This window comes from Phaenicophaeus curvirostris, chromosome 12, assembly GCF_032191515.1.
Source record: "Phaenicophaeus curvirostris isolate KB17595 chromosome 12, BPBGC_Pcur_1.0, whole genome shotgun sequence".
NCBI classification, from domain to species: domain Eukaryota; kingdom Metazoa; phylum Chordata; class Aves; order Cuculiformes; family Cuculidae; genus Phaenicophaeus; species Phaenicophaeus curvirostris.
The window spans coordinates 22,719,712-22,747,079 of NC_091403.1; the positions used below are offsets into that span (position 1 = coordinate 22,719,712).

At 46.3% G+C, this 27,368-nt stretch overlaps 1 protein-coding gene across 1 annotated transcript; it reads left to right on the plus strand.

Annotated features, from left to right (window-relative positions):
* TP53BP1 (tumor protein p53 binding protein 1) lies at window positions 1–27,368 on the plus strand. The gene is made up of 25 exons (XM_069866942.1): window positions 1–56; window positions 567–607; window positions 1,398–1,556; window positions 1,939–2,020; window positions 2,865–3,010; window positions 4,206–4,326; window positions 4,662–4,753; window positions 6,255–6,454; window positions 7,397–8,609; window positions 11,640–11,759; window positions 12,351–12,587; window positions 13,618–13,663; window positions 14,857–14,949; window positions 16,007–16,508; window positions 17,464–17,616; window positions 19,318–19,607; window positions 20,628–20,804; window positions 21,036–21,457; window positions 21,589–21,780; window positions 22,261–22,464; window positions 23,577–23,789; window positions 24,371–24,465; window positions 25,442–25,641; window positions 26,414–26,559; window positions 27,028–27,368. Exons 1-25 carry the CDS (start codon window positions 28–30, stop codon window positions 27,213–27,215), a joined length of 5,361 nt encoding a protein of 1,786 aa, XP_069723043.1. The 5' UTR covers window positions 1–27; the 3' UTR covers window positions 27,216–27,368.

Genomic DNA, 27,368 nt, shown 5'->3' on the forward strand with positions numbered 1-27,368 from the left:
GGCCGGCCCCCTCCGGTCCCGCCGGCGATGCAGAGCCCGGAGCCCGCGGGGAGCGGGTGCGTGGAGCGGGCGGGGCAGCGGGGGGTCACGGGATGGGGGAACCGGACAGCGCGGCCTCGGTTCGGGAGGGTTAACGTGGGATCATGGGAGAGAGGGGTGATGGGGTGGGGGGGAAACCGGGCGTCCCGGTCTCTGAACGGGAGGGGACAAGGAGGGAACGGGGGGAGGCGAGGGGACCGGGCATCCCGGTCCCGGTACGGGAGGGTTAACGGGGGATCACGGGATGGGGGGAGGGTGGAAGGAGGTAACCAGGCATCCTAGCTTCGGTACGGGAGGGGGAATGGGGGATCACGGGAAGGAGTAACCGGGCATCTCGGTCTCGGTACGGGGTGGGGGGAACCGGGCGGGGGGGTCGGGCTATCACGGGTCGGGGGGGGTGCGAAGGAAGAGGAGATGGGGCGGGGGAAAACCGGGGTCATCCCGGTCTCGTCGGGGGGCTCGGGGGATCCCGGCTTCGCCGCGGGGCCCGGTGTCGCCGCGGCGTGCGGACTCGTCCTTTGTTGCAGCGCCCCCGGGGAGCCCCGAGCCGCCTCGCCGGGCGCCGCAGGTAACCACGGGAATCGCGATAACAGCGCTGCGTGAGGCCTTGCTGGTTAATGCTGGCCGGGGGCCTCCGTCCCAGCGGCGCGACGGGGGCTTCATAGAATCAGAGGGTGGTTTGGGTTGGAAAGGACCTCAAAGCCCATCCAGTCCCACCCCTGCCATGGGCTGCGACACCTCCCACTGGATCAGGGGCTCCAAGCCCCATGCAGCCTGGCCTTGAACACCTCCAGAGATGGGGCAGCCACAACTTCCCTGGGCAGCCTGGGCCAGGGCCTCCCCACCCTCATTGTGAAGAATTTCCTCCTTATGTCCAGCCTAAATCTTCCCCTCTCCAATTTAAAGCCATTCCCCCTCGTCCTAGCATCACAAGCCTTTGTAAAAAGTCCCTCCTCAGCTTTCTTGCAAACCCCTTTCGATACTGGAAGCTGCTCTAAGGTCTCCTTGGAGCCTTCTCTTCTCCAGGCTGAACAACCCCAACTCTCTCAGCCTGTCCCCATACAGGAGGTGCTTCAGCCCTCTGATCATCCTTGTAACCTCCTCTGGACCCGTTCCAACAGCTCTTTATCCTTCTTCTGTTGGGGATTCCAGAACTGGACACACTACTCCAGTTACTCCACAATGCTTTTAAATTAGGACAGAGAGATCAGAAGCTGTTTGTTTATTCAGTTTCAGCAGCAACCTAAATGCTTTTCTTGTTAGGAGACATAATCCTTTGCCCTTGCGAACTGATAGGTGGCTTTTTGATTTTTACCTTTTTCTTGGTATAAGTATTAGTTACGGGTGTTTGCTGTTAGATACAGGCATGTCACAGCTGGATTTTGGAGCTCTGGAGCTCTCACAGAGCCAGGACTTTGAGAGTGACTTTGTGCCTGGTGAAGGAGATGGGAGACATCCATTTCACTCTGGAGCTGCTGTCCCTTCTTCGAGACTTGTGAAGAATGATACTAAAGATGGTGTGTGGAAATGATCTTGGATGTGCTTTTGTTGCTCTGCCAGTTATCTCTGTAAATTATAGATGCTGTGTTTCTTTGTCAGGAAATACAGTATTAGTCATTTGCAGAGATGAGTTCACAGCTTATTAGTATTAGTAGAGAATTTTACCTGCTCATTCATTTGTTTTCTTGTAGCTGTCCAGGTACAACCATTGATTCTTGTACCTCTTTTTCTTTATTTGTTTCTAGGCTATCAGATATTGAATTCCCTCCCTGATAAAAACCTCATCCTGTCCTTTTTTATTATTACTATCGTTGATAGTTCAAGATAAATTTTTTCCATGTAAAGCTTGTCTTGATATTTGTGTAATTTACAGAATTATATTTTCTTCTCTTTTGCTAGAACTGCATGGAGACAGCATGGAAACAGTTCCCAGCGTGGAAGGACATCCTGATTTGGAAGGCCAGCCGGAGAAGTCTGGAAGGTAAAGCAGTCCATGTTCTTTGTATGTTTCCTACTGACGTTGTGGAAGTTGATTTCTGTCTTTTTTTTTCACTAGATTTTTAGAGGTAGGAGTGATCAGGCTTCCAGGCAAAAGAGGAAAGTGGAGGGAAAGATGAAGTACTGATGAGACCTTTTTGCAGCAGTGCTGACTAAGGAGTGCTTGCACCATTCCTAGCTGAGAAAAGAGGTGCTGTCAAACTCTTACATAAAGATCTCAATAGGTTTATTTTTAAGGGACAGTGCGACGGATGATAAAATATACTAATAATTTCCTTAAATGACTGGAATGTGTTAAAAGTAAGGCTTTGGCCTTATGGGAGAAATCTAGAGCCTAAGTGGTGGATATTCCATGATGTGTTCAAGTATTTGCTATTGTAAGCTTTATAGTTGTGATTATTTTTAAATGTGAAACTTCAGTTTGTTGAAAACTTGCTCTATATCTTTTACACCAGATAGAATTAACATTTAGCTGATCCTGTGTTGTCATATTCTGCCACAAAATAATATTAAAAAGATGGTGAAATAGAGTTCATAGAATCCCCACTGTATAGAAGGCAACAGAGCTACCTGCGTTCATTACATTTAAACATCACTTAGACTGGTAGGAAACTTAAAAAACAAATACAAAAATGCAACTTGTGAGGGGTTAAGACATTATTTTGTCAGGTGAGAGAAGTGCATTCCTTTGTCTCTCTTGTTTCTCTTTTCTGTGGCACGCCCCCCTGAAAGCCTTTAATCTGTGCTGATAGATTTTCTTTACTATGTTACAGTATTACTTTGTGCTTCCAGTTTCCCAGACCAGTGACTCTGTCTTGCATTTCCAGAACTCTACAGGAAGCAGAAGAGCATACCAGGAAACAAACGCCTGTCTGTGACCCTCCTCAGACTGAGAAAACTCTTGATCCTGGTCATGAGGAGTCAGATATCTTGTCGACTCAGGAAGAGATGTTTCCTGAGAATAATGCAACAGGTAACGAAACAAATGGAGCCATAATGTCCATCCCAGAGATCATCATAATCATCATCCCTACTTGATCTTTTTAGGTGTGTACTGATTTAGGGTGCCGAGTGCTGTGGGTATTTTTCAAGTAATTTCTGCTAAAATTGATAACACTTTGGAAATGAAAGGCCACAACCTCTTTCACTCTGCTATAGAGCAATGTCACTTCTTATTACAACAGTTACACTGGCTTGCTGAATACATTTAATTTCCTTTCTTTCTGTGCCCCTTGAAGAACAAACAAAGAAGACCCCTTTTACCTGCTTCTGAAACTGGCAATAGTAACACTCACCCTTTGCAGTGACACGCTGTCTAAAGCAGTGTAGGCAAATATTACAGGCTTTTTTATGCTGAGGAACTTCAGCAAAACATTCCACCTTACTCGTCTGAGTACCCCTTGCTGTTTGGGATAGGAAAAGATCCTGCAGTCAAAATCTTCTTACCACAATTTTGGTCAGTCTTATTGGTCACCTAGGTTCCTGTTCCTTCTCTGTAAGAGGAGAGATTACATGAAACAGGATCAGGAGAGAGGTTGTCACTGCGTGTCTTGCTAGGAGGGTGTCTGTCTGCTTCTAGTATAGAAAGTTTCTTAAGCATCTTAATAATGAAAGGCACAGAAAATAAAGGTTTGGAAGGCAACTTTGTCACGGTTGATAGAGCGTGAGCTAAATGAAGTCTCTCTTTATGCTTTTTGTTTAGTTTTATCTTGTACACAGCTGTGTCTGTACCAGTACAATCTTGTGCATGCGCCCTCTGCATCCAGGTTCAATAACAAAGTGAGTCAGTGGTCAGTGCAGGGCAACTTTTCTTGTGAAATCCTTGCCCATGTTTGCATTGCAGTGCTGGGTTGAATGTGCTGATTTTGGAATCATTGGGAATTTCTGTTTTAAAATTCCCAAGTAGGAAGGCTTGTGCAGTCTGGTCTGACAAAAATCTATTCTATAGCTACAAACTTGTCTTTTTCATCTTAACTCTATTATGCTCACACTTCACATCCTGGACTTTGACATACTGTCCTTCTCCAATTCTATGACAATCAGCTTGTCCTTGCATACCTGAAACACACCTGTGCAGTGGCGCGAATGGCGTTCCTCAGAATTTTCTGATCAGCTTGGTTATGGGCCCAGTTTATAATCTTATTTCCTTTTGTTCAAAGCTGCTGCAGGGAGTGGCTGCCCAGTGACCAAGGCAGAAGAGAGAAGTTCTCTGGCGTGCACCCCTGCCCGCAGCCTGCAGCTCCTGCAGCTCTCTGGACAAAGACCGCTTGTACAGGAGAGTCATTCCATGTAAGCATAAATCCCCAAACTGTTCTAACAGCTCAATTGCAGTAGTGCATTTCCACCACTTCCCTTGATTCAAGTCCTTGTCTTTGATTTTAAGCAATCAGTGGTTTAATTTTGCACTGTGGGAGGAGCATGGCTTTATTTTGTGATAAAATGAACTAATGATGCCCACGTGGTCGATGTCCATTTCTCAAGTCTCTTGCTAGTGAATACCTGACCCTCTCCTTTTGTGAGAAGAGTCCTAGTGTGACAAGCTGAAGCTACCGTACGGGAGAAGTTAATGCATTTTCTAGTGATGTATGGTCATTGTTTCCATGTTGCCTATTCTTGGTCTGCAGAGTCTCCTCAGGCCTAGTTACTCCTCCTCCTATTGACTTTGGATCCAATGCTCTTGTCCCCAGCAGTCCTACGGAACAGGAGCAAGCAAAAGGTAACTTTTTCTGTATGCTGGTCTGTGGTGGTGTTTCTGGGTTTAGTCTGAGCATTCTAAACCTATTAAAATTATATTTGAAGAGTGAAGTGGGATTGAGAGTGCTGAAGGAGATCTGTGTTTGTGACTCAGATGCTGATGTGCTGTTGATACTTCCTGCATAGATATCATAATAAAATAAGTACTGTCTGGAAGGACAGGATGTAATCCAGAGGGACCTGAACAAGCTGGAGAAGTGGGCCTGTGTGAGCCTCATTAGGTTCAACAAGACCAAGGGCAAGATCCAACACCTGGGTCAGGGCAATCTGCAGTTTCAATACAGAATGGGGGATGATGATATTGAGAGCAGCCCTGCAGAGAAGGACTTGGGGCACTGGTTGATGAGAAGCTCGATATGAGCCGGCAGTGTGTGCTCGCAGCCCAGAAGGCCAACTGTGTCCTGCACTGCATCAAAAGAAATGCAGCCAGCAGGGCAAGGGAGGGGATTCTGCCTCTCTATTCTTCTGTTGTGAGACCTCATCTGGAGTACTCTGTCCAGTTCTGGAATCCTCAACATAAGAAGTATATGGGGTGGGTCCAGAGGAGGCTACAAAGATGATCAGAGGTCTGGAGCACCTCCCATGCGAGGACAGGCTGAGAGAGTTGGGGTTGTTCAGCCTGGAGAAGAGAAGGCTACGAGGAAACCTTATAGCGACCTTCCAGTACCTGAAAGGGCTACAAGAAAGCTGGGGAGGGACTTTTTACAAAGTCATGGAGTGATAGGACGAGCGGTAACAGCTTTAAATTGGAGAGAGGCCGAATTAGACTAGACATGAAGAGGAAGTTCTTTGCAATGAGAGTTGTGAAGCCCTGGCCCATGTTGCTCAGGGAAGCAACACCTCCCATCTCTGGAGGTGTTCAAGGCCAGGTTGTATGGAGTTGTGGACAGCCTGATCTAGTGGGAGGTGTCCCTGCCCATGGCAGAGGTGTTGGAACTAGATGATCTTTAAGGTCCCTTCCAACAGAAACCATTCTATGAATATATGATTCTGTTGACTAGCTCACCTTCGCTTGAAAGATGGGGAAGGTTTCGTATGGGATACAGATTGCTGCTCCCAGTGTCCTCCTTTCCCAGGGACAGGCCGTTCTTGCTGCAGGCAGAACTATGTCAATAAAGGTAGCAAAAGAGAAAAAACTGACCTCGGAGAAATGCTTTTTATCAATTTTACGTTCCTTTTTCTAATTGTAGAAGTTCTAGACCTCCCATAGCAAAATACTTCAGTGAATTCTTAACAAAACGCTTTCTCCCTTTCTTAAATTTAAGGATATGGATGGTTTTGCTGTTTGACACGTATCTCTTGCCCAAAAAAATGCCATCTAAAGAGAGAAGATTTTAGATTTGCCCATTAAAGTGTGAGAAAGTTGCATAAGCCCTGAAGATGAGTCTTTTAGTGGAATGTTGGGAACTTTAGGTACAAGGCAAGAATCTGCTAGTAGTATATTCTCTGCTCTTTCAAACCAGATGAACAGATGGATACATCTGTCCCTGCCGAAAGAAGAGAGCTGATACAGAACCAGAGAGGAGATATGCTGGTGGAAACTGCTGTGCCACATATCCCACCTGGACCTCCTGTCCTACCACAGGCTTCAACTCCAGTGTCCCGGAGTGCCCCCTCCTTTCCCGGATCTTTACCTCTGCCATCACAACCGGAGTTCTCTCATGTAAGGGTTCACGTGGGTATCCTGCCTAAGGTTTTTATGTGGCTCCATTTTCCTGCCAGTCCCATTTACGTGTCGATCAGACTGTGTGGCAGTTTGTCCTGCAGAGATAATGCAGAACAGCTTAAGAGGGCGTAGTTGGTTACTGGACGCAGAATTTGCTGGTTTTTAGTCTGTGCTGGAAACCTTTTTTGTGGTTTGTTTGTTTTTTTTTCCTTTGTCTCTGAAAGGCTGCTATGTTCTGATGCTGAACTGGATGTCCTGCATGTCAGGCTGCCTCATGCATTAGGCTTTTGTCAAGGTAGACCTTAGCATCATTTCTCTTGCAGAACATGAAACTGTTTTGTAATATAGCATTTGTATTCTCCTACAAGGCTAGAATTAATTTATTCCATTTTTCATGTTGCTTATCCTTATTATCTCTTGTTTCCTTTGTACTTTTTGATTCTGGAAGCTATTACTGTTTAAAGGGACTTAACAGACAGTGGCTTCATAGCTTAATATTACAAATTTCATCAACTTAAGGCATAAAGTAAAGGTTGTAGAAGAGACTTCAGTGGTCAAAGCAGGGCTTCTCCTTAGCTGAAAGCAGCTTGCATGCTAGTGGAATAGATTGCTCCAGAGAATCGTTCCAGGACCTTTGATTGTTTGACTAAAAATAGCTACTGATTTGCCATACTTGTGATTTGGTGGTGAGAGGTGTACTGGCGTTGCGTTTGACTTTACCACAGAGGTACTAAAAAGTAATGGGTAGTGATAATTTTTCTCAGCATGAACTGGCAACTACGAGTCCTGTAAATGAGGGGGGGAAAAGTTTTTTTTAATCTGTATTTTTTTGCTGAGTTTGCTCTTCTCCACCATCCAGTGTAATGTTCTAGGAATAACGAATAAGCAGCCCTCCTCAGGATGCCCCGGTGCTCCATGTCCCCGTTTTTTTCATTTTAGGATATCTTTGTTCCAACTCCAAGCCCGCAGAAGAAGCCTGAAGGAGAAGGAAAATCTGCTTCTTTGACCCATCTGTGCTTACCAGGAGATTTCTCTGGACCCACAGGTGCTGCGTCACAGCCTTCCGAGTCCTGTAAGCTGATGCTTTCTGCGAGTGACTGTAGCCAGACCGATGCAGAGGTCAGTTCAGGGTCTCTGAACGCAGGCCAAGATAGCGAAAGCACGCAAGTAGAGGTGGTTTCTGAATGCAAGGCCTCACACTTGGGACTCTCTTCTGTGGAGAATGACAGCATAAAAGCGAGGCTGGATGTGGGCAATCAAGCCCTCTCTGAAAACTGTGAAAAAGTGAAAACGGAGGATTTACAGACTGCAGGAAAACCTGTAATGGAGCTCTTAAGTGCAGATGTAGCAGGAGATGGTTTATTAGCCCCTGTGGCTCATCAGGAGATCGAGTGTATTTCTGGAAGCCAGGCTGCTGCAGAAGAGCCTGGTCTGCCTGAGAGTAGGGAAGCACGGTCTGAGGATCATCCATTGGAAGAGACTTCTGAACCTGAGGCAGTTCCTGAGACTCAGTGTGAAGAACAAGAAGAAAAGCTGCAAGTCGAAGAGAAGCAAATAAATGAAGATGGGTCCCTTGATAATGTAGTACTTTCTCAGAGGCTTGTTCCTGAAAGGGAAGTACAATGTTCTGAAAATATGGAAGTGGAATTTAGTGATGGTTCTTGTAAAAAGAGCGAAATGTTTTCTGATCAAGCCCAAGAACTGGAAAAGATTGGACCAGAAGGCCAGGAAAAAGAAACTTCAAAAGGTACTTCTGGCACCAAAGAGGCAAAGAGTATGGATAAACCATCCTTCAAGGCTGCTTCAGAAGACATGCCAAAACTCAATGAAGTTTCATCTAAGCCTTCTGTAGGGGAGTTACTGGAACAGCACAACAATTTGTTTCCTAAGTTAGAGAATGATGTTCCGTTGGAAGTGGCATTATGTGCCAAAAAACACCCAGGTTGTTCAGGATTAGGACAGATAACGACCATAGGGAATCAGCCACCACTTGAAGAGAGAGAGGCTGGCATGCTGGTGACTCAGCAGGAGAATCAGGTGCCAAAGAATACGGAGGACATTGTTAAAACAAGGAACCCGGAACAAGAAGAGCAAGAAAAACAGACGCAGTCACAGGACAAGGCAACTGCTCAATCCCCCAGTCCTTCCAGTGGTAAGTGAATTTAGGTTGGTAGTTCAGTGTGTATTTTGAATAACGTCAGGGACAGCTCTGTACAGTCCTCCGTGTGTTCAGGGAGTGCTGATCCTGGATGTGTGTTGAACAGTGGCTCTTAAGAGCAGCACAGTTTCCTGTGTTACGTGCATAACATGCCTTTACATTTTTTACCCTTTGTCTCACTGCTGCAGGTGAGGGTGAGAAGGTAGTTCCCGTTCCTAACACTCTCACTGCTCTATGGCAGAAACACAGAGCACTTTTGAAAACTAAGAATCATGGAGTCATAGAATGGCTTGAGTTGGAAAGGACCTTAAAGATCATCTAGTTCCAACCCCCTGACATGGGCAGGGACACCTCCCACTGGATCAGACTGCTCAAGGCCCATCTAACCTGGCTTTGAACACCTCCAGAGATGGGGCAGCCACAGATTCCCTAGGCAACCTGTTCCAGTTCCTCACAACCCTCTTTGCGAAGAATTTCCTCTTTATGTCCAATCTAAATCTTCCCCTCTCCAATTTAAAGCCATTCCTCCTTGTCCTATCACTCCATGCCTTTGTAAAGAGTCCCTCCCCAGCTTTCTTGTAGCCCCTTCAGGTACTGGAAGGTCACTATAAGGTTTTCTCGTAGCCTTCTCTTCTCCAGGCTGAACAACCCCAACTCTCCCAGCCTGTCCTTGCATGGGAGGTGCTCCAGCCCTCTGATCATCCTTGTAGCCTCCTCTGGACCCACCCCAACAGTTCCATATCTTTTTTATGTTGAGGATTCCAGAACTGGACAGAATACTCCAGGTGAGGGCTCGTAACAATGGAATAGAGGGGCAGAATTGCCTTCCTCGCCCTGATGGCCACGTTTCTTTTGATGCAGTGCAGGACACAGTTGGCCTTCTGGGCTGCGAGCGCACATTGCCGGCTCATATTGAGCTTCTCATCAATCAGCTCCCACAAGTCATATTGTGACCTTGGCAACGCTCAGGCATTTTTGTGACAGAAGCAACAACAGCAGTGTCCTTGGAAGGAAAGGGAGTGTGATAGTCTGTGCTTGCCCTCCTTTCTTTTTTATTTTTTTTCTCCGTTCTCAGAGAATTTTCTTTGTGGGGATGTGTAGAGCAGCTTAAAGCTAGAAACTCATACCACAAAACAGAGCAGCCATCTGCTACTGCTGGCATCCTCTGTAGACCTTCCTGTGAATGGGAGCCACAGTAGGTGTGCTGCATCACTTGTAGAACTGCTGGAGCAAAGTGAGCTGCGTGTGAGCTGCTTGTGAGCCGCGGGCTGGCCCTCCATGTAGCAGTAGCATGCAGAAGCATCACAGTGTGCAGAACCATAGAATTATTAGGTTGGAAAAGACCTTTTAGATCATCAGCTCCAAACGTAGCTGTCCACTACCAAATCATGTCCCCAAGTACCTCCTCTACCGCCTTTTAAACACCTCCAGGGATGGTGACTCAACCATCTCCCTGGGCAGCCTCTGCCAGTGTTTGAGAACCCTTTCTGGGAAGAATCTTTTCCTAATGTCCAATCTAAACTTCCCCTGGTGCAGCTTGACACCATTCCCTCTAAACAGATGGCTTTTCACTGGTTGGGTTTTCTTCTAGGAGAGGTTATGTCCCTGTCATGTTTTTATGGCTTCACTTGCCACAAGGTAGTTGTGTAAATGGTATGTCAGCATCTTGTGTAACCGAAGAAATATGCTCTGTATCTGATTGTAACTATAAGTTGTATTTGAATATCTAGTGCTAGTTCTTGAATTAAGTATCTTGGATTTGTGTTCTCACTACCTTAACTAACAAATTTGCAATACTGTTTAGTTTGAGGTTTTTTTTTACGCGTGCTTCTTAAAATTCAGGAGTTACAGAAATAGTGACTTGCGGTTTTTTTGAGTAATGTCTTGAATGACATCCAAAGAATGGATGCAGTCAGTTTTAGGGAAAAGGAAAGGTAGTGACCAAGATGATGAAAACCGATTTTGACCTCAGTGTGGGGAGGGAAGGGTTATTCTGTTTTGTTAAATACTTCTATGCCATTTGGAAAGAATGCAGCCTGCAAATTACCGATAGATGAAGGTTTGCCAATAAATGGCACGGGCTGAGGCAAAACGATTTTAGTGTATTTTATCTGATAAGTTCTGCACATGTGAATCCACAGAGGCATGGTTTCCCTGGTGGGATAGGTGACCTTAGCCAAAGGACCATGCAGGGCTTTTGTGCTGGAAGCTGTAGAAGAAGGGGCAGGAATACTGGAGAGGACATGAGGTTGGGGCCAGCCCTGCTGGTGGCAGTCTGCAGCTGGTTATGCAATTGCTGTATCTGTTATTTCTCTTAAAGCTTACTTTCCAGGCAAGTTTCTGCTGTCATCATCTAGTCCTTAATTGACTGGTATCAATTATTCTGCCCATCGCAGGGGAGTTGGAACTAGATGATCTTTAAGGTCCCTTCCAACCCAAACTATTCCATGATGGAATGAAGGAGTGGTTGGACTCGATGATCTAGTGGGTCTTTTCCAACCTGGTGATTCTATGATTCTGTGATTCTGGCTCATGGTTGGCTGGCTAAAGTATCTGCTGACCTTTTGTCTAGGGTTGTTTGATGATAAAGCATCATTCTGTGTAAGTTTCAGGTTATTAATTCAGGGAACACATAGCTCTGCCAGCCACTCCTCTCCTTCATTTCTGTTCTTGGACTGATCTCCCTTTTCTGTGGAAAATCCCGAGCATTTCTGAGCAAAGCTGCATTCTGTGAAAGTCCTGTTCGTGTCAGGATGTGTAGACTCACTTATATCAAGTGCCTGGGGAGAGCTGCATCAAGTTGACTGCAGCCCAGATTTTTACTGAGAAGGATTTTCTACGCAAGAGGAAGATCAGTTTGAACAGCTGTCCTGGAACCAGTAACGGCTCAGGCAGGGAGGATGTACTGGGCAGCACCAGGGTTGTGCTTTTGCCCATTTCCAGAGCACAGTCAACTTGTGCTTTTGGTATATGGACCAAAGCACTCCCCTGGAATTACAGATCTTTGCGCTCACTGTCTTTTAGGAACCCCGTTTCACTTTACTTTGCCAAAGGAGGATGACGTCATTCAGCCCCTGACCAGCGTAACGCCACCTCTTATTGGACAGCTGAAAATGGGACCCAGAAGGCACAGCACACCCATTGGTGAGTTGGACCCAAGTGGCTCAGCTCTGCTTTGAAAGCTTCCTTGAAAGCGTTCGATTCTTGACACAGGATCTGATGGAATAACTCAAACCTGCCATGGCAAAAGACATTGCTATTCTGAGGGGAGAACTCATCCCTTTTCCACGCTGTCCTTGTTAGGCTATCTCCTCGATCTCTTGTGAAGGTGTTTGCTCCCTGAGTATGGGGTGGTTTGGAACATGTGCACTCACTCGCATAAAACTCCATTGAAGAAGACAAAAGACCCCTCTGAGTAGTCAAAAAGCTTAGAATAAAAGAAGATTATTTCCATTAGTCATCATTTTTTAGCAGGACGTTCTCTGCTAGGTTCACAAAAAAAACATTTGCTGGGTGAAAGGAACGGGTGATCGTAAAGTATTCTGCGTGCAAGCTAAGGATGGTACCTGTGCCATGGAACTTCCATGCTCCCTAGATAGGAAGTCCCTCTACTGCACTATTGCTAAGAATGCATGTGGTGAGGTGTCATCACAACAGAGCAGGGACCTGAACCCCAGCAGTGTCGGTGACCATAGCTGCTTTTCAGTTTACTTGGTTCTGTTTTCCTATTTCCAGTGGATGGTAGTTGCCCAGACAGCACGATAGCAACCAGTGATGTGACAGCAGAGGGCACGATGGGGACCAATAGCGTTACCGTGGAGAGTGCGATGGTATCGGCAGACGTGTCAGAAGTGTGCGAGAAAGGAGGTTCTCATGTTGTTCCTGACATTGATGCAAAACTCTCTCTGCGAATGAACCTTGTTACCCCTGTGAATGATGGGAGTGAAGAGTCCCTGCCGTTCAGCTTGGAAAGTAAGAGGATGAAACCTGCAAGGTCCTTCACCTGGGTCAGGGCAATCCATGGTTTCAGTACAAGATGGGGAATGATGTGGTTGAGAGCAGCCCTGCAAAGAAGGATTTGTGGGGCTGGTTGATGAGAAGCTTGACATGAGCCAGCAACGTGCGCTCGCAGCCCAGAAGGCCAATTGTGTCCTGGGCTGCATCAAAAGAAGCGTGGCCAGCAGGGGAGGGAGGCAATTCTACCTCACTGTTCCTCTCTTGTGAGACCAAACCTGGAGTATAGTGTCCAGTTCTGGAATCCTCAACAGAAGAAGGATATGGAACTGTTGAAATGGGTCCAGAGGAGGCTACAAGGATGATCAGAGGGCTGGAGCATCTCCCATCTGAGAACAGGCTGAGAGAGCTGGGGTTGTTCATACTGGAGAAGAGAAGACTCCAAGGAGACCTTATAGTGACCTTCCAGTACCTGAAGGGGGCCACAAGAAAGCTGGGGAGGCCTTTTACAAAGGCTTGGAGTGATAGGGCAAGAGGGAACAGCTTTAAATTGAAGAGAGGCAGATTTAGACTAGACATAAGGAGGAAATTCTTCACAATGAGGGTGATGAGGCACTTGGAACAGATTTGTTTCTCTGTTCTTGCAATGCTCTAAGTAAGGATGGAGTGAGAAGAGAGGCTTCTAGTGTGAGGAAAGGTATTTCCAGCAGACTGAAAATTGTCATGTGTAGTGGCAATGTCACAGGACAGGAACTGGAGTTTGATTATATTGGGAGGAGAAAAATTTTAAAAGTATAATCTTAACAAAAAGCTGTGTCAGCATTTTAATCAGAATGGTGACATTCAGACTAATAGTTTAAAACTTGTAGAAACTCAGGTCTGTGGTAAGAAGTTTGGCAGGGAGGCCTGGGCAGCCTTTGTCCAGCATTACTCGGTTTCCCTTTTCAGTACTCAACTTCCTCTTTGCTGATCATAGTGGGGCTGGGAAGGGGCAGGAGAGTCTGTTCAGGTGATGCCAAAATCATCCTTCCCTTGCCTCTTGTTCCAGAGCCTCCAGCCAGTGACAGGGAAGATGGATCCGCTGCTGCTGCCAGGTAACCGGGCTTGTTGCTGCACAGTGTTAATATGAAGGTCTGGATAGATTCTTTTCCTGCTCATTGCCAGCAGCAGGAAAAAAAGATGAAGACACAGAGGCAGGGAACGCTTTTAGTAGTAGCCACAACATTAACCCTTTAGCTCTCCCAGCAGGTTTTAAGTATGTAGGCAAGGTCAGTGCCCTACCTGCTCTTCGGTGCAGGCTTGTGCTTCCTACTATGTCAGCATTTTCCCTCTTTCTGATTGTAGTCAGAGTGGAAATTCATGTCTTGTGCAGTCCAGAATGCAAGTCTGCCATAGCCATCTCTTAAATATCAAATACACGTTTTTCTGCTTTCTTTCCTTGTGCAATTTTCTACAAAGAACCTCTGAGGAGTAGTGAAAGATAATTCTCTTTTTGATATGAAGCTGATGGAAACATAACCGAGTCACCAATATACTCAAATCATTGTTTAACATGTTGACCAAAGCGCAACTCCCTTGGTCTTTCGGTTTGGATGTGTCTGTCTTATCTCAAGTTTAATGCCTGGCATTGCTTGATGCTAGCTTTTGGAAAGTATGGTTTGTAAGTGCTAATAAGAATCTGAGTCAGAAGATAGTGACCTGTAGTCACCTGAGTGAAGAATAATGGGCTGAAACAGTGAGAGAACTTAGAAATAAACTCAGTATCTCTTGTCATGGGAGTGCATGCTGGATGGTAATCACGCCTCAGTGCTGAAGATATGGCAGTCGTTCCTCATGGGTTGAGGTTGGGTTGCCTTTGTAGGTATTGGTTGAACTTGACCTCTCAATGTCTGGTTTGTGACTGTTATTCCTGGTATTTTTACTGTGTCATGAATGTCCTGAAAAGCGAGCCATAAATGCTTTTTGTCCCCTGGTGGGTACCAGAGGCAGTAGATAGTGAAGCTTCTGATGGCAATGCATTTCCCACACTGCATTTGGTGGACTCGTTACACTGCTCTTGGCTGTTAGGGTGTCTGCAGAAATGACAGAAATGCTTATGCAATTGCAGTTTTTTTCTTGACTTTTATCTCACTCATTCTGCGGCTGGATAGGCCAATGTGCTCAATACTAGTTGTTGCTTTCCCAAGGGGCTAGAGAACTCTTGTTTTGCTTTATAAGGAATTTTCTCACTCCCTGATGCTTTGTTTGTTTGTTTGTTTGTTTGTTTGTTTTAAATCTGCACTGCTAGCTCCCAGAAAGCGTCATCTGTTTTTAGTCGTGTCTGTGAAGTTCGTCGAGAGGATGAGGCCAGAGGTCATGGTCTTTCCACTTCTCCATTTAGGTAACTCTTCACAGTCTTTGCCTGCCAGTCGTGGTTGGATTTATATGCACATGTGCATTTTCTACATCAAAGAATTTGCACTAAGTCATTGTCTTTTGGTGACTTAGAAGGTTGGGGACATCAGGGTAAGTATAGTAAAGCAATGTATATTAATATCTCTCATGGTAATTACACCTACCTTTTTGACTGAGCAGCAACGTGATCCCAGCTGGCAAATACGCTTCAGTAAAATCTGGGCCTTGAGAGAACTGAGGTCATGCTTACAGCTGTTTAAATACCCTTTTTTCCTCCTATTCTGAGGTCTTCTGACTTATTGTATCTGTTGTTTCTGCTATTGTCCCTTCCGAATCCATCAACTTTGCTGTCCGTGGTTGCTTTGAAAAGAGCTTTACTGCTGTGTATGTTATGGTGATAAGAGTGCTGGCTGAAGGACTAAGTGTTGAAATCTGCTTCTTTGGTGTTCTCCGTTCTGTCTTTTGATGGGGCAGTGAGGTCTTGGTTTATGCAGAAGGTATAACCTATATTTCAAGAGGGCGAGGCACAGACAGAACTGGAAACGGTCACTCCTCAAAGTCCTCAAGCACATGGAGGAAGCCAAGTGTATCTGCCTGGCAGGGCTCTGTATACACTCTCCCAAAGTTCCTGATAGCACTTTTGACAGGGCAGACAAATTGGAAGACATTAGACAGTCCCTATGTTTGCGCTTCTGCTTCTTCTTGCTAGGTGTGATTAACACTTTGAAGCCAATGAAGTGCTGAAGCAGCCTGTAACAACTGTGAGGTGGCACGACTTCCAGAAACACGTGGTATAGTGGTGTCTGACTCGTGAAGTACAGGTTGCTTTATTTGTATTTGAAAAAGCACCTGGTTCTCTACAGGTGTCAGCCATTCTTCTTGCTACCAAAGGAATCACTTGAGAGATGTTGAAATGTTATTTTATAATTAAATGACTGCTTTTTTTTTTTTTTTTTTAAATAATGCTTTCACTGGAGTGGCAGCGTATCGGTTGTCTTGCTTTTTTAATCAATAATCTTGATCTGTATATAATTGGTTTGCAGGGGGAATCTGTTCAGTTTTCCTGGCACACAAGAAGATGCTGAATTACCTAAAAATCCCAGTGGCTGGCAGCACCAGCAGCCCGAGGCAGATGACAGTGGTGGACAGGCCCTAATTCCTCAGGGAATGCAGCAGGAGTGCCACCAACCGCCTTCTAGTGCCAAGGACGGGTGGTCTGTGGAGACTGGCATTGTAAGCACTCAGCCAGAGGAAGGGAGAAGAATGCAGAAGAAACCAAGTAAGGCTGTTAAAAATGCCAAAAGCCAAGAGAGGTGGCCAGACACCAAGAATAAAGGGATTCAAACTACAGCAGACTGTCTTTTTACACCAACAACTGTTACAACAGCAACCCAAACATCAGAAGAAATGTCTAGGCAGGTGGAAGTGGGAACCAGCATGTCCGGGCAGAGACCTGGGCGACAAGATGCGAATGTCCAGACTGAAGAGAGTGGCGAAAAGCTTGTGAACAGCTCTGGAGAGGACATGGACTCTCTGCACAGTCAGGTAGGATGAAGGCTGCCTGGATTTCAATTTACTGCTTTGGAACAGTGAAGTATCCCTTCAGCCAGTAAATTCACTAACGGTAGGCGCTCTGTCAAAAAAAGCCAGAAGGCCGCTTTAAAATGTTAATGTCACAGGCTGTCCTGTGTCAACCATACACAACTGCTAAGGTAGCAATACTCAATGGGCAGCTTAAGTTTGGGAAGTAAATGTCTCCATATTAATTTTCTAGAAAAATATGACCAGTGATTTGTGCATGTGTGTCCCCGTGTGTTTAACACTGTAAAAAATTGCACTTTTTGTTGGATGGAGATGGGAGTCGTATTAAATTTTGAATGAAGGGCTCAATACCTTCTGTTTTGCACCAACTGACTTGTGATGCCATTCCATCCAGTGTCAACAGACAAATATGTGAGGGGAGAGCTCCTCCAGAGAAACATTCTAGCAAGATTAATAACTTTTAATTAGTATTTCAGAAAGTATTGCAGAGCAACTTTCCAGTTATAGCTTGCGTATTTTCTTGTGAACACAAAAACTATAGAAAAAAAGTTTTTTTCCAAACTTACGTTAAAAAAATGGTGCATCCTCTAGGAAACATGCAATTAACGGGGACAATAAATATGCCACACAACAGTGATGAGATATGTTTGAGAGTATACCGAATACCAGAAAATACCGAATACTGAGTACCAGAAGCCATCCTAAACAAGTTGGCTGGTTCCTCCTTGGGCTGCTATGATTTCCCTCCCTCTACCAACCATCAGGCCAGCAAAATGTGTTCAGTTCTGCCCTTTAGGGTCTCTTATATTGTTGCATCTCATTTGTAACAAGACACTGAAAGGTTCCCTGTCCCGGTACTTGAACATGAAGGAACGGTACCGTGGATATAGCTCTACCCAGAGATTATTTGCTTTTCTTTGCTGTCTGTTTTGGTTTTAATTTGTCCTGTTTATTACAGGGAGAGGAGGAGTTTAACCTTCTTCACCCCCAAAAAGGCCGAGTTCAGCATCGTCACATGCGAACCATTCGAGAAGTGCGCACTGTTGTTACGCGTGTTATAACCGATGTTTACTACATCAATGGCACAGAGGTGGAACGAAAAGTAGTTGAGGTAAGTTCCTGTTTTCAGGGCTGAATGTAATCATATGTTGGCTGAAAATCAAAATTAATTAAAATGTGATCGTGTTGTGGCTGCATAAAATGAGCTGCTGTGATGACAAACTTTTCTTCATGAGCCAACATGTCGACCGTTCAGTGTGTGCCGAAAGCCATGTGTTTGCTGCTGCTTTATCTCATGCCTGTTACTCTGTGCTGAAAATGCACTGACTCTTTTTTCTTCTCAAAGAACTGAACAAAACACTACAATCATAGAATCACTAGGTTGGAAAAGACCCTCTGGATTATTGAGTCCAACCATTCCTACCAGCCACTAAAGCATGCCGCTCAGCACCTCATCCACCCGTGCTTTAAACAGCTTCAGGGAAGGTGACTCAACCACCTCCCTGGGCAGCCTCTGCCAGTGCCCAATGACCCTTCCTGTGAAAATTTTTTTCCTAATGTCCAGTCTGAACCTCCCCTGGCGGAGCTTGAGGCCATTCCCTCTTGTCCTGTCCCCTGTCTCTTGGGAGAAGAGGCCAGCACCCTCCTCTCCACAACCTCCTTTCAGGTAGTTGGAGAGAGCAATGAGGTCTCCCCTCAGCCTCCTCTTCTCCAGCCTAAACACCCCCAGCTCTCTCAGACGTTCCTCATAAGCCCTGTTCTCCAGCCCCTTCACCAGCTTTGTTGCTCTTCTCTGGACTTGCTCCAGAGCCTCAACATCTTCCTTGTGGTGAGGGGCCCAGAACTGAACACAGGATTCGAGGAGCGGTCTCACCAGTGCTGAGTCCAGAGGGAGAATAACCTCCCTGGACCTGCTGGTCACGCCGTTTCTGACCCAAGCCAAGATGCCATTGGCCTTCTTGGCCACCTGGGCCACTGCTGGCTCATGTTCAGTCGCTGTCAACCAACACCCCCAGGTCCTTCTCCTCCAGGCAGCTTTCCAGCCAGACTTCTCCTAGTCTGTAGCTTCTCAGGGTTGTTGTGCCCCAAGTGCAGGACCCGGCATTTGGCCTTGTTAAACCTCATCCCATTGGACTCTGCCCAGTGGTCCAGCCTGTTCAGATCCCTTTGGAGCCTCCCCGCCCTCCAGCAGATGGACACTTCCACCTAGCTTAGTATCACCTGCAAACTTGCTAAAGGTGCACTCAATGCCTTCATGCCAGCTGGAGTTAACTCCATTTCACACCACTCTGGGCCTGGACATCCAACCAGTTTTCCACCCAGGAGAGTGTGCACCTGTTCAGGCCAGAGAATGACAGTTTCCCAAGCAGAATGCCATCAGAAACTGTCAAAGGCTTTACTGAAGTCCAAGAAGATACATCCACAGCCTTTCCCTCATCCAGTAGTTGAGTCACCTTGTCACAGAAGGCGATCAGGTTAGTTTGGCAAGACCTGCCTTTCATGAACCTGTGTTGACTGGGCCTGATCACCCGGTTCTCTTTCATGTGCTTCATGATAGCACTCAAGATCACCTGTTGCATGACTTTCCCTGGCCATGAGGTCAGACTGACAGGCCTGTAGTTCTCCAGATCCTCCCTGCGACCCTTCTTGTAGATGGTTTGCATCCAGCTGTGTTAAGCTCTGTCTTGTTGGCTGATTTCTTCATGTGTCTTCAGTTTCATCAATGTGATCTCAACTTATTTGCTTGGTGATTGTAGAGCTTCCTTCTAACAAGCAAGCCACCCTTGACAAACCTCTTTTCATTTCTCTTAAGGAAACTGAGGAGCCTGTAGTGGAGTGTCAGGAGTGTGAGACTGACACATCCTCTAGGACTGCAGTGGGATCCTCACTGACTTCAGGGGACCTTGGTGATGTCAGCTCCTTCTCATCTAAGGCCTCAAGCCTCCACCGTACATCCAGTGGAGCAAGCAGTGGCCACTCTGCCACACAGAGCAGCAGCAGCAGCTCAGGACGAGGAACTGGAGGTGTCAAAGGAAAAGCGTGTGGGACAGAAACTGGAGAGTTTGCTTTACCTGCTGGCAGGGGCACCTTAGGAAAATTAAGGTGGGTTCAGAGCCTTGTAAAAGGAAGAATAGATGTTTTGCAGAAGTGAACAGCTGGCCTGGGTAGACCCGTTACCAAGAATTTTCTGGGAAGGATTTGGCTTGATGAATAGAAATAAGGAGATATTCTTTGCTTTCACATCCATTCTTCCTAAAGGAGTAGTTTGTTTCCTTGTGAGGCATCGCTTTGCCTAACCCCTTCCCAGTTTAGCAGCTGTTGTGGTTTTGACTGGGATGGAGTTACTTTTCTTCCCAGTAGCTGCTGTATTTTGGATTTAGTGTGAGATGTCCATCACACACATTGTTTTAGTTGTTGCCAGGTAATGTTTATGCTCAGCTGAGATAAATTCATTATCTTCCCAGCAGCTGCTCTTTTTTAGATTTAGTATGGGAAGAATGTGGACAATAAACTGATGTTTGTAGTTGTTTCCAAGAAATCAAGGACGTGGGTATTTTTTTTTTTTATTTCCCATGTTTTGCTAGTGTTCAGGTGCGGAGTTAAGACAGCTCACCCAAACTGGCCCGTGGAATATTCCATACCATAACATTGTGCTCAGTATAAAGATGGGAATTGAGCTGGGGGCTGGGGAGGGGTTGGCAGATGGTCCAGATTCCGTATTCAGTGCCAGGTGTTGTGCTGTTGCTGCACTTACTGCAACTGCTGCACTGGCTGAAATTGCTGCTCACAATGGCTAATAATTGGGCTGTGAGCAGTTTTATTTTGAATTTAGTTATTATTATTGTTGTTGTTATTATTATTCCCTCTTTTATTCTTCTGATAACGCAGTCTTTATCTCAAGCCGCAAGCTTTCCTTTTGTTTTCTCATTCTCCTCCCCATACCACCGAGTAGAAAGGAGTAAGAGAACAGCTGTGTACTGTTTAGCTGCCAGCTAAGGGCCAAACCACCACACCAACAATGAGGCAAACTTCTCGATCAGTTGTGAGATCACTGAGAAAAGTCGTGGGGTCCTAATGAGTTGACATCTCTTTTTCACAACAGTTAATTCATGAATTCTCTAGCCCTAGGAAAGGAGCTAGTCAGCTGGCATCTCCGCTCAGAGGTAGCCAGGGAGCAGCCTTGCCTTGTGAGGAAGAGGAGGACTCTACTCCTGGCTCTCGTCACAGTGGCAGAGCTTCTGCAACACCTCGTGGGCGAGGGAGAAGAGGCCGCCCTCCATCTCGAACCACAGGAACAAGGTACCCTGGAAAAAGGAATCTGTGACTTTTATTGCCGACAAAAGAGAATGGGGAGTTGTTGTCTTAATGTGACAAAGGAGTACTGAGTGATTTCCATGCTAGTTTTTGGTGATATCATGTAGCAGCTGCATGCCTTTTGTCCAAGTATTCCTTGTTTAGTAAATTTTTCCTTATCCTTCTGGGAGTGCTTTTATCTTTTTTCCTTCTGGAACTGTTTTTCTCTTTCTACAGAGATTTAGCTGGACTGCCAGGTGGGGAGGATCTCTCAGTTACTGCATCACCTGAGGAAAAATCATTTGCTCGTTCAGTTTACCTGCCAGATGGAGGGGAGAAACCTGATGCTTCTGGCTTCTGTGCCTTACGTCGAAGTGACTCTCCGGAAATCCCATTGCAAGTGGGGACTGGTCCTTCAGACTGTGCAGACTCGTCCTCTGGGAGCAGCTTTGTGGGCCTCAGGGTTGTAGCAAAGTGGAGCTCAAATGGGTACTTCTATTCTGGGACAATTACCCAAGATGTTGGGGCAGGAAAGTACAAGCTGCTCTTTGATGATGGATATGAATGCGATGTGCTAGGAAAAGATATCTTACTCTGTGATCCTATCCCGCTGGAGACCGAGGTGACTGCGCTCTCGGAGGATGAGTATTTTAGTGCAGGTAAGAGCAGTGCTTGAACTCCATCCTTGGGTTTCCTGCATTGCTGAATGCAATGGAAGATGGGTGCTTGTCCAGGAAGATGAGGAGCCTGGGTGTTGTTGGTTAATGCATGTTCTTTGCTGTCTTGTCAGGTGTGGTGAAGGGACACCGGAAGGAGTCTGGAGAGCTTTACTATTGCATTGAAAAGGAAGGCCAGCGGAAGTGGTACAAACGAATGGCTGTTATCCTGTCTCAGGAACAAGGAAATAAGCTCCGGGAGCAGTTTGGGCTAGGTCCTTATGAACCTGTCACCCCCCTGACCAAGGCAGCTGACATCAGTCTCGGTAAAGGGAGATGCTCTTGAGCTGCTACCTATGCTGTTCTGCATCCTGTGCCTTTGGGATGTTCCTAGTTCCTGATCTGCGTTTAAGTCTTTCTGAGTGTTAAAGCAATGCTTTTGGTAGTTTATAATGGGATCTTTGGGCTACTTTTCTTGTTTTGTGTCTTGCTCAGAGCCGTAATGGCATTGACTGGTTGGCGGAGAGTGGCCTGCTGCCAGGACAGTGGTGCCTGTGGTAATCATCTAAACGTGGCGGGTGGCTCCTGTGTTGCAAACTCTTGGGCAGCTCTGGGAGGAAAAGCGACAGGGCTTGAGAAGAAAGATACATGAGAGAAAGACCTTTCTTCCCCGCTCTTCTCTACCAGAGAGTAGGATGCCCTTTCCAGGCCCTGTTGAGTTTAGCCATCTCTGTACACAGAGGTAGGGTGAAAGTTCGTGGAGTTTGGTGACAGCCAACTGCTGATCTCTGTATCTTATACTGCAGATAATCTTGTGGAGGGGAAGCGGAAGAGACGTAGTAACCTTGGTTCTCCCAGCACTTCCAGCAGCAGCACAACTCCCACACGTAAAGGGCAGGAGAGTCCACGCATCCCACCAGGCACACTGTCTGGGAAAAGGAAACTTGTTGCTTCGGAAGATGAGAAATCTCCAGCTAAACGTGGTCGCAAGTCAGCGATGATAAAGCCTGGTGAGAGAGGACTTTACTTTCTGCTCTTAAACTTGCATTCAGCTACTTTTTTTTAATCCCTGGTATTTCTATAATTGATCTTTCCACTTCCCATAAGCAAAAAGTATGAGACTGTTTGCCTGGCAGGATTGAGACGATTCTCCCTGGATGCATTCAGCAGCCAGAGGTAATTTTAATGTAGGCTGAGTACTTACCTGCCATCCATTCAGTCCTGTCTTTCAGAAGTGTTCTGACCTTGTGGCCAGCAGATCAAGGGAGGTGGTTCTGCCCCTCTATTCTGTTCTTATGAGATCTCACCTGGAGTATTGTGTCCATTTCTGGAATCCTCAATATAAGAAGGATATAGAACTGTTGGAACGGGTCCAGAGGAGGCTACAAGGATGATCAGAGGGCTGGAGCACCTCCCATCCGAAGACAGGCTGAGAGAGTTGGGGTCGTTCAGCCTGGCGAAGAGAAGGCTGCGAGGAGACCTTATGGGGGCCTTCCAGTACCTGAAGGGGGAGAAAAGCTGGGGAGGGACTGTTCACAAACGCTTGGAGTGATAGGAGTAGGGGGAACAGCTTTAAATTGGAGAGGGGAAGATTTAGACTGGACATAAGAAGAAAATTCTTCACAATGAGGGTTGTGAGGCCTTGGAACAGGTTGCCTAGGGAATTTGTGGCTGCCCCATCTCTGGAGGTGTTCAAGGCCAGGTTGGATGAGCCTTGTGCAGCCTGATCCAGTGGGAGGTGTCCCTGCCCATGGCAGGGGGTTTGCAACTAGGTGATCTTTAAAGTCCGTTCCAACTCAAACCATTCTATTATTCTGTGTCCTTGTGACTTGCCTCTCTCTGTTCTTCTCTCTTATCTGTTTGGTCAGTCCTGAAATGCCTGGTTGTTAAAGGGACCCTTCACAGCTCTAAGAGTGGTTTCCCGTTGTTGTCAGACAAACTGGTGAACATTGCTCAGGTTTTGATTTGAAGATTCTTTGCAAGGGTAAAAGATTCCTACCTATCCTTGCATAGTCCTATCCCAGTCCTGCCTCTCTCTCTTCTCTGGTAAAATAACTGCAGTTGAACGTATCCCAGTGTCTTTGCGCTGAACTGGACTCAGGGTGCTTGTGTCTCTCTGCAGGGGCTGTGAAAGCTGGAGAGTTGGTAGGCATCTATGAAGGTGCAGATGCTGTAGAAGCCCCAGTGCTGGAGGACCATTATGGACCCTTGCCCCAAAATAAGACCCTCTTTTTGGGCTATGCCTTCCTTCTCACCATGGCGACACCCAGTGACAAACTGGTCAATCACCAGAGGGCATCAGATGTTCCCACAGGGAGCAGTGAGGAGGACGAAGGTGAGGTAAATCTTACACATTCCAAGTGGAATGCTGTGGCTTTAGGGAAAGCACTGGATGCTGTCTGATCAGGCATTTGTGTGAGTGATGGTTTTGCCCTTTTGCTCTTTAATTCTTTGAAAAAAGGACCTAAGGCTCTGTCTGTCTTTTAGAGAATTTACAGCCTGAAATGTGGCAAACCTCAATGATGGTCACAGGGCTGTTCTGGAGGTTAACAAGGCTGTGAAAATTAGCGAGAGCAGCAGTCTCAAAGTAGTAGTAACAGAAGAAGGGAAGACTTGAGAGGAAAGGGATACATAGGCTGGGAAACAGGGGACTTAAAAGCATGGCTGGGTTGCTCCAGTTGCAGCATGAAAAAAGTGACAAGGTGCTCACTTGACCAGTTTGGCCAGTGCTGTGCTTCCTGATCTGCTGCATTTGTGGGGTGGTTTTTGTGTCTTCCAAAGGTTTTTTCTAGATATTCCTGGGAGAAAGGCTGGGGTCCCTTACCAGAATGTACAAGGGCTCTGTAGTGTGAGGGAGCGTACGGCCATAAGCAGATAGATTATAGCCCAATCTTGAACATCCTGTTTCTGCTGTAGAATTTTTAGAGATGCCTCCGTATGACAAACATTGCATCGCTCAGCAGCTGCGAGCAGGAGCTGGCTATATCCTGGATGACTTCAATGAAACCCAGGTAAGGGCTCGCTTATTGATCCAGAATGGTAGTTGAGATTGGAAAGGTTTTCTGTAGCTTATCTTGTCCAGCCCTCACACTGAAAGCAGGATCAAACTGAGCTGATTGCTTAGGTCCTTGACCAGTTGGGTTTTGAGTATTTTCAAGGATAGAAGCTCTGCAGCTTCTGGACAACCTGATCCTGTGTTTCATGCCCCACAATTTAAAGCAAAAAAAATAAATTAAATGGAATTTCTGTATTTCAGTTTGTACTTGTTGCTTCTTGTCCTTTTAGTCGATAATACTGAGGAGAGTCCAGCTCCATCCTTTGAACTCCCTCCTATCAGTCAAGAATATAGATTGATAAGACCTCCCAAGCCTTCCCTTCTTAACCTTAAGCAAGCTCAGTGTTCTCAGCTTTGTACCTTGGCTGCTCCAATGCCCAGATCCCTCGGTGGCCCTTGGCAAGGCTGGCTCGGGTCTGTCCTGTTGTGCTGCAGAACCTCAGAGCAGGTGTAGTACTCTGGCCGTGGGCTCACCACGGGTCTGTACCTTGGAACACCGAGAGGCACAGCTCTTCACTCACCAGATCTACGTGCACAGCTCATTTTGTTCAGTGTCACTCTTGTTTAAATGTAGGTTTTTAATAGACAGTAAATTGTTCTTGGAGCATTTTGCCTGAGGGTGCAGTCTCTTCTCTAGTTGACTTACCAATTCTTAAACTAAAAGACAAATCTCCTTTGCCTGAACTGGAAGAGATAGTTACGATATGAAAACAAGTGGGCAGAGTTTTTGTCTGTGAGCTGCACAGCTTGGATTGTGATAGGTGCTCCTGATTTCAGAATCTGTTTATCTAATTCACCTTTTCACATAACGTGGCTGTCAAAACCAGGGTTTCAGTTGTTTCCTTCTTTAAAGTGTTTAGCAGTGGGATAACTTTGGGGATTTTTTTGCAAGTGCTGTCTCCTATTTACATGGCTTTCTATCTCCCCTGAAGTGTAATGCAGCGTACCAGTGTCTTCTAATTGCCGACCAGCACTGTCGAACTCGGAAGTACTTGCTGTGCCTTGCCAGAGGGATCCCGTGTGTGTCTCATATCTGGGTCCATGATAGCTGTCATGCTAACCAGCTCCAAAATTATCGGAATTACCTTTTGCCAGCTGGTTATAGCCTCCAGGAGGAAAAATTGCTAGAATGGTAGGTGCCAAGTAACCACGATCTGAGTCTATGGACTGAGGATTTAATGAGAGAATTGTTACACTTAGGAGGCTCTTGAATACTGCAAGTACTGAAGGTGTCTCTAGCCCTGCTCCCCATGCTTTCCCTTCTGTATAGAACAGCACTTCCGTGCCTTTTCTTGGATTTACACAAAAAAGACAGTCTCCTCATAAGGAAGACAGCATTCAGGCAAGGCATCCCCCACACTTGTCTGACTTCTAATTGCTCAGAAATGGATAAAGGAGAGCAATATTACTGCAATTTCCTTCTTCTTTGGTATGCTTTAAAGCAAGCTTCTGCATCTTCTGTGGAGTCTAATCCAGTAGGTCTGTTCTGAGAAAACAATTGTCAGGTCAGACTCTTCAGTCAAGGTGAGGGGTAAAAAAAAAAGCTGTTTGTGTATCTCTGTGGGCTTCTGGGTGGGAGGGCGATGCCTGCCTGCTCAGCCCTGTCAAAGCGGAGGTGTTTGGGTGTGCACAGAAAAGGTGGTTCAGGATGAAGGAGGACCTTAGCCTAGCTTTTGATTTTGGTTGTGGTACCCCCAATGTTTTCTGGCTCTGTTTTACTATCTGTGAGCAGAGGATCACAGTCCCCAGTAGTTCAGGAGGGGGTGGTAAGAGCGCAGATAAGTGTATGCAAGAGATTTGGATATCCAATATGGGAGCCAGTCAGGTAACCAGGTTATGGTCCGTAAATGAAGTCTCAGACCACTAGGCATTCTTGGCAATCTGCATTTCTCTTTACTCTGCAGGCACCCACGAGAAAACCCATTCTATAATCTGAAGGTCGTCCTGATATCAGACCAACAGCAGAACTTCCTGGATCTGTGGTCTGAAATCCTCATGACAGGGGGAGCGGCATCTGTTAAACAGCATCACTCAAATGCTCACAACAAAGGTACTCACTGGCCAGCCCCTCGGGCACAGTAGTCAGGGATCCTCTGCCACTGTGGTCTCTAGTGTGGCTTAAAACCACTCTAGGGTGTCTGTAAGTGTAAAGGAAGAGGCAAGAGTTGTTCTTGGACCTTCTGGAGGCCACTAAAAATTTGTGCTTCCTGGTCCTGAACTCTGCTGCCTCTCCATACGGGATGCACGGCCTAGCATGTGCAGCCGGAGGTCAGGACTCACGATTATCCACTCCTGCCTGTAACACGGGCTGCTGGGTTTCTCTTCGTCTGGACGGGAGGGAATCCCTTACTTGCCGGGTGCCGTGTTGCTGCAGAGCAGTTCTGAACTGTGACAAAAACAATTCAGGGGCTACGAACAAGAGGACACAGAACAAGATCCACAGTGGTGACACAGCGAGCTGCAAAGATGCTCTTTGGGTTTTGTCACCTGACAGATGCCTGTCTTTCCTCCTGTGCAGATATTGCTCTGGGTGTTTATGACGTGGTGGTGACAGACCTTTCCTGCCCACCTGCAGTCCTGAAGTGTGCAGAAGCTTTACAGCTGCCTGTCGTCTCGCAGGAGTGGGTGATTCAGAGCCTCATTGCTGGAGAGAGAGTAGGCTACAACAAACATCCAAAATACAAACACGACCATGTTCCCCATTGAACTAAAATGTTACCCTGCTGCCCCGCTGTCGTGCAGACTGTGTTTTAATCAGGTTTTAAATGTTTGTGTAATTGGACAGTGTGCATGGATTACTGTATATAGTTTTATCTGCTGGACTTTTATGATGAAATAAATATTCAATCTCTTGTGGTA

Excerpts from the sequence above, each read along its gene's own strand:
- TP53BP1 (XM_069866942.1), top strand. The coding sequence starts at position 28 with ATGCAGAGCCCGGAGCCCGCGGGGAGCGG. Across the intron at positions 4,754-6,254 it reads GGAACAGGAGCAAGCAAAAG|ATGAACAGATGGATACATCT; the intron begins GTAACTTTTTCT and ends CTTTCAAACCAG. Across the intron at positions 21,781-22,260 it reads GGCAGCTGACATCAGTCTCG|ATAATCTTGTGGAGGGGAAG; the intron begins GTAAAGGGAGAT and ends CTTATACTGCAG.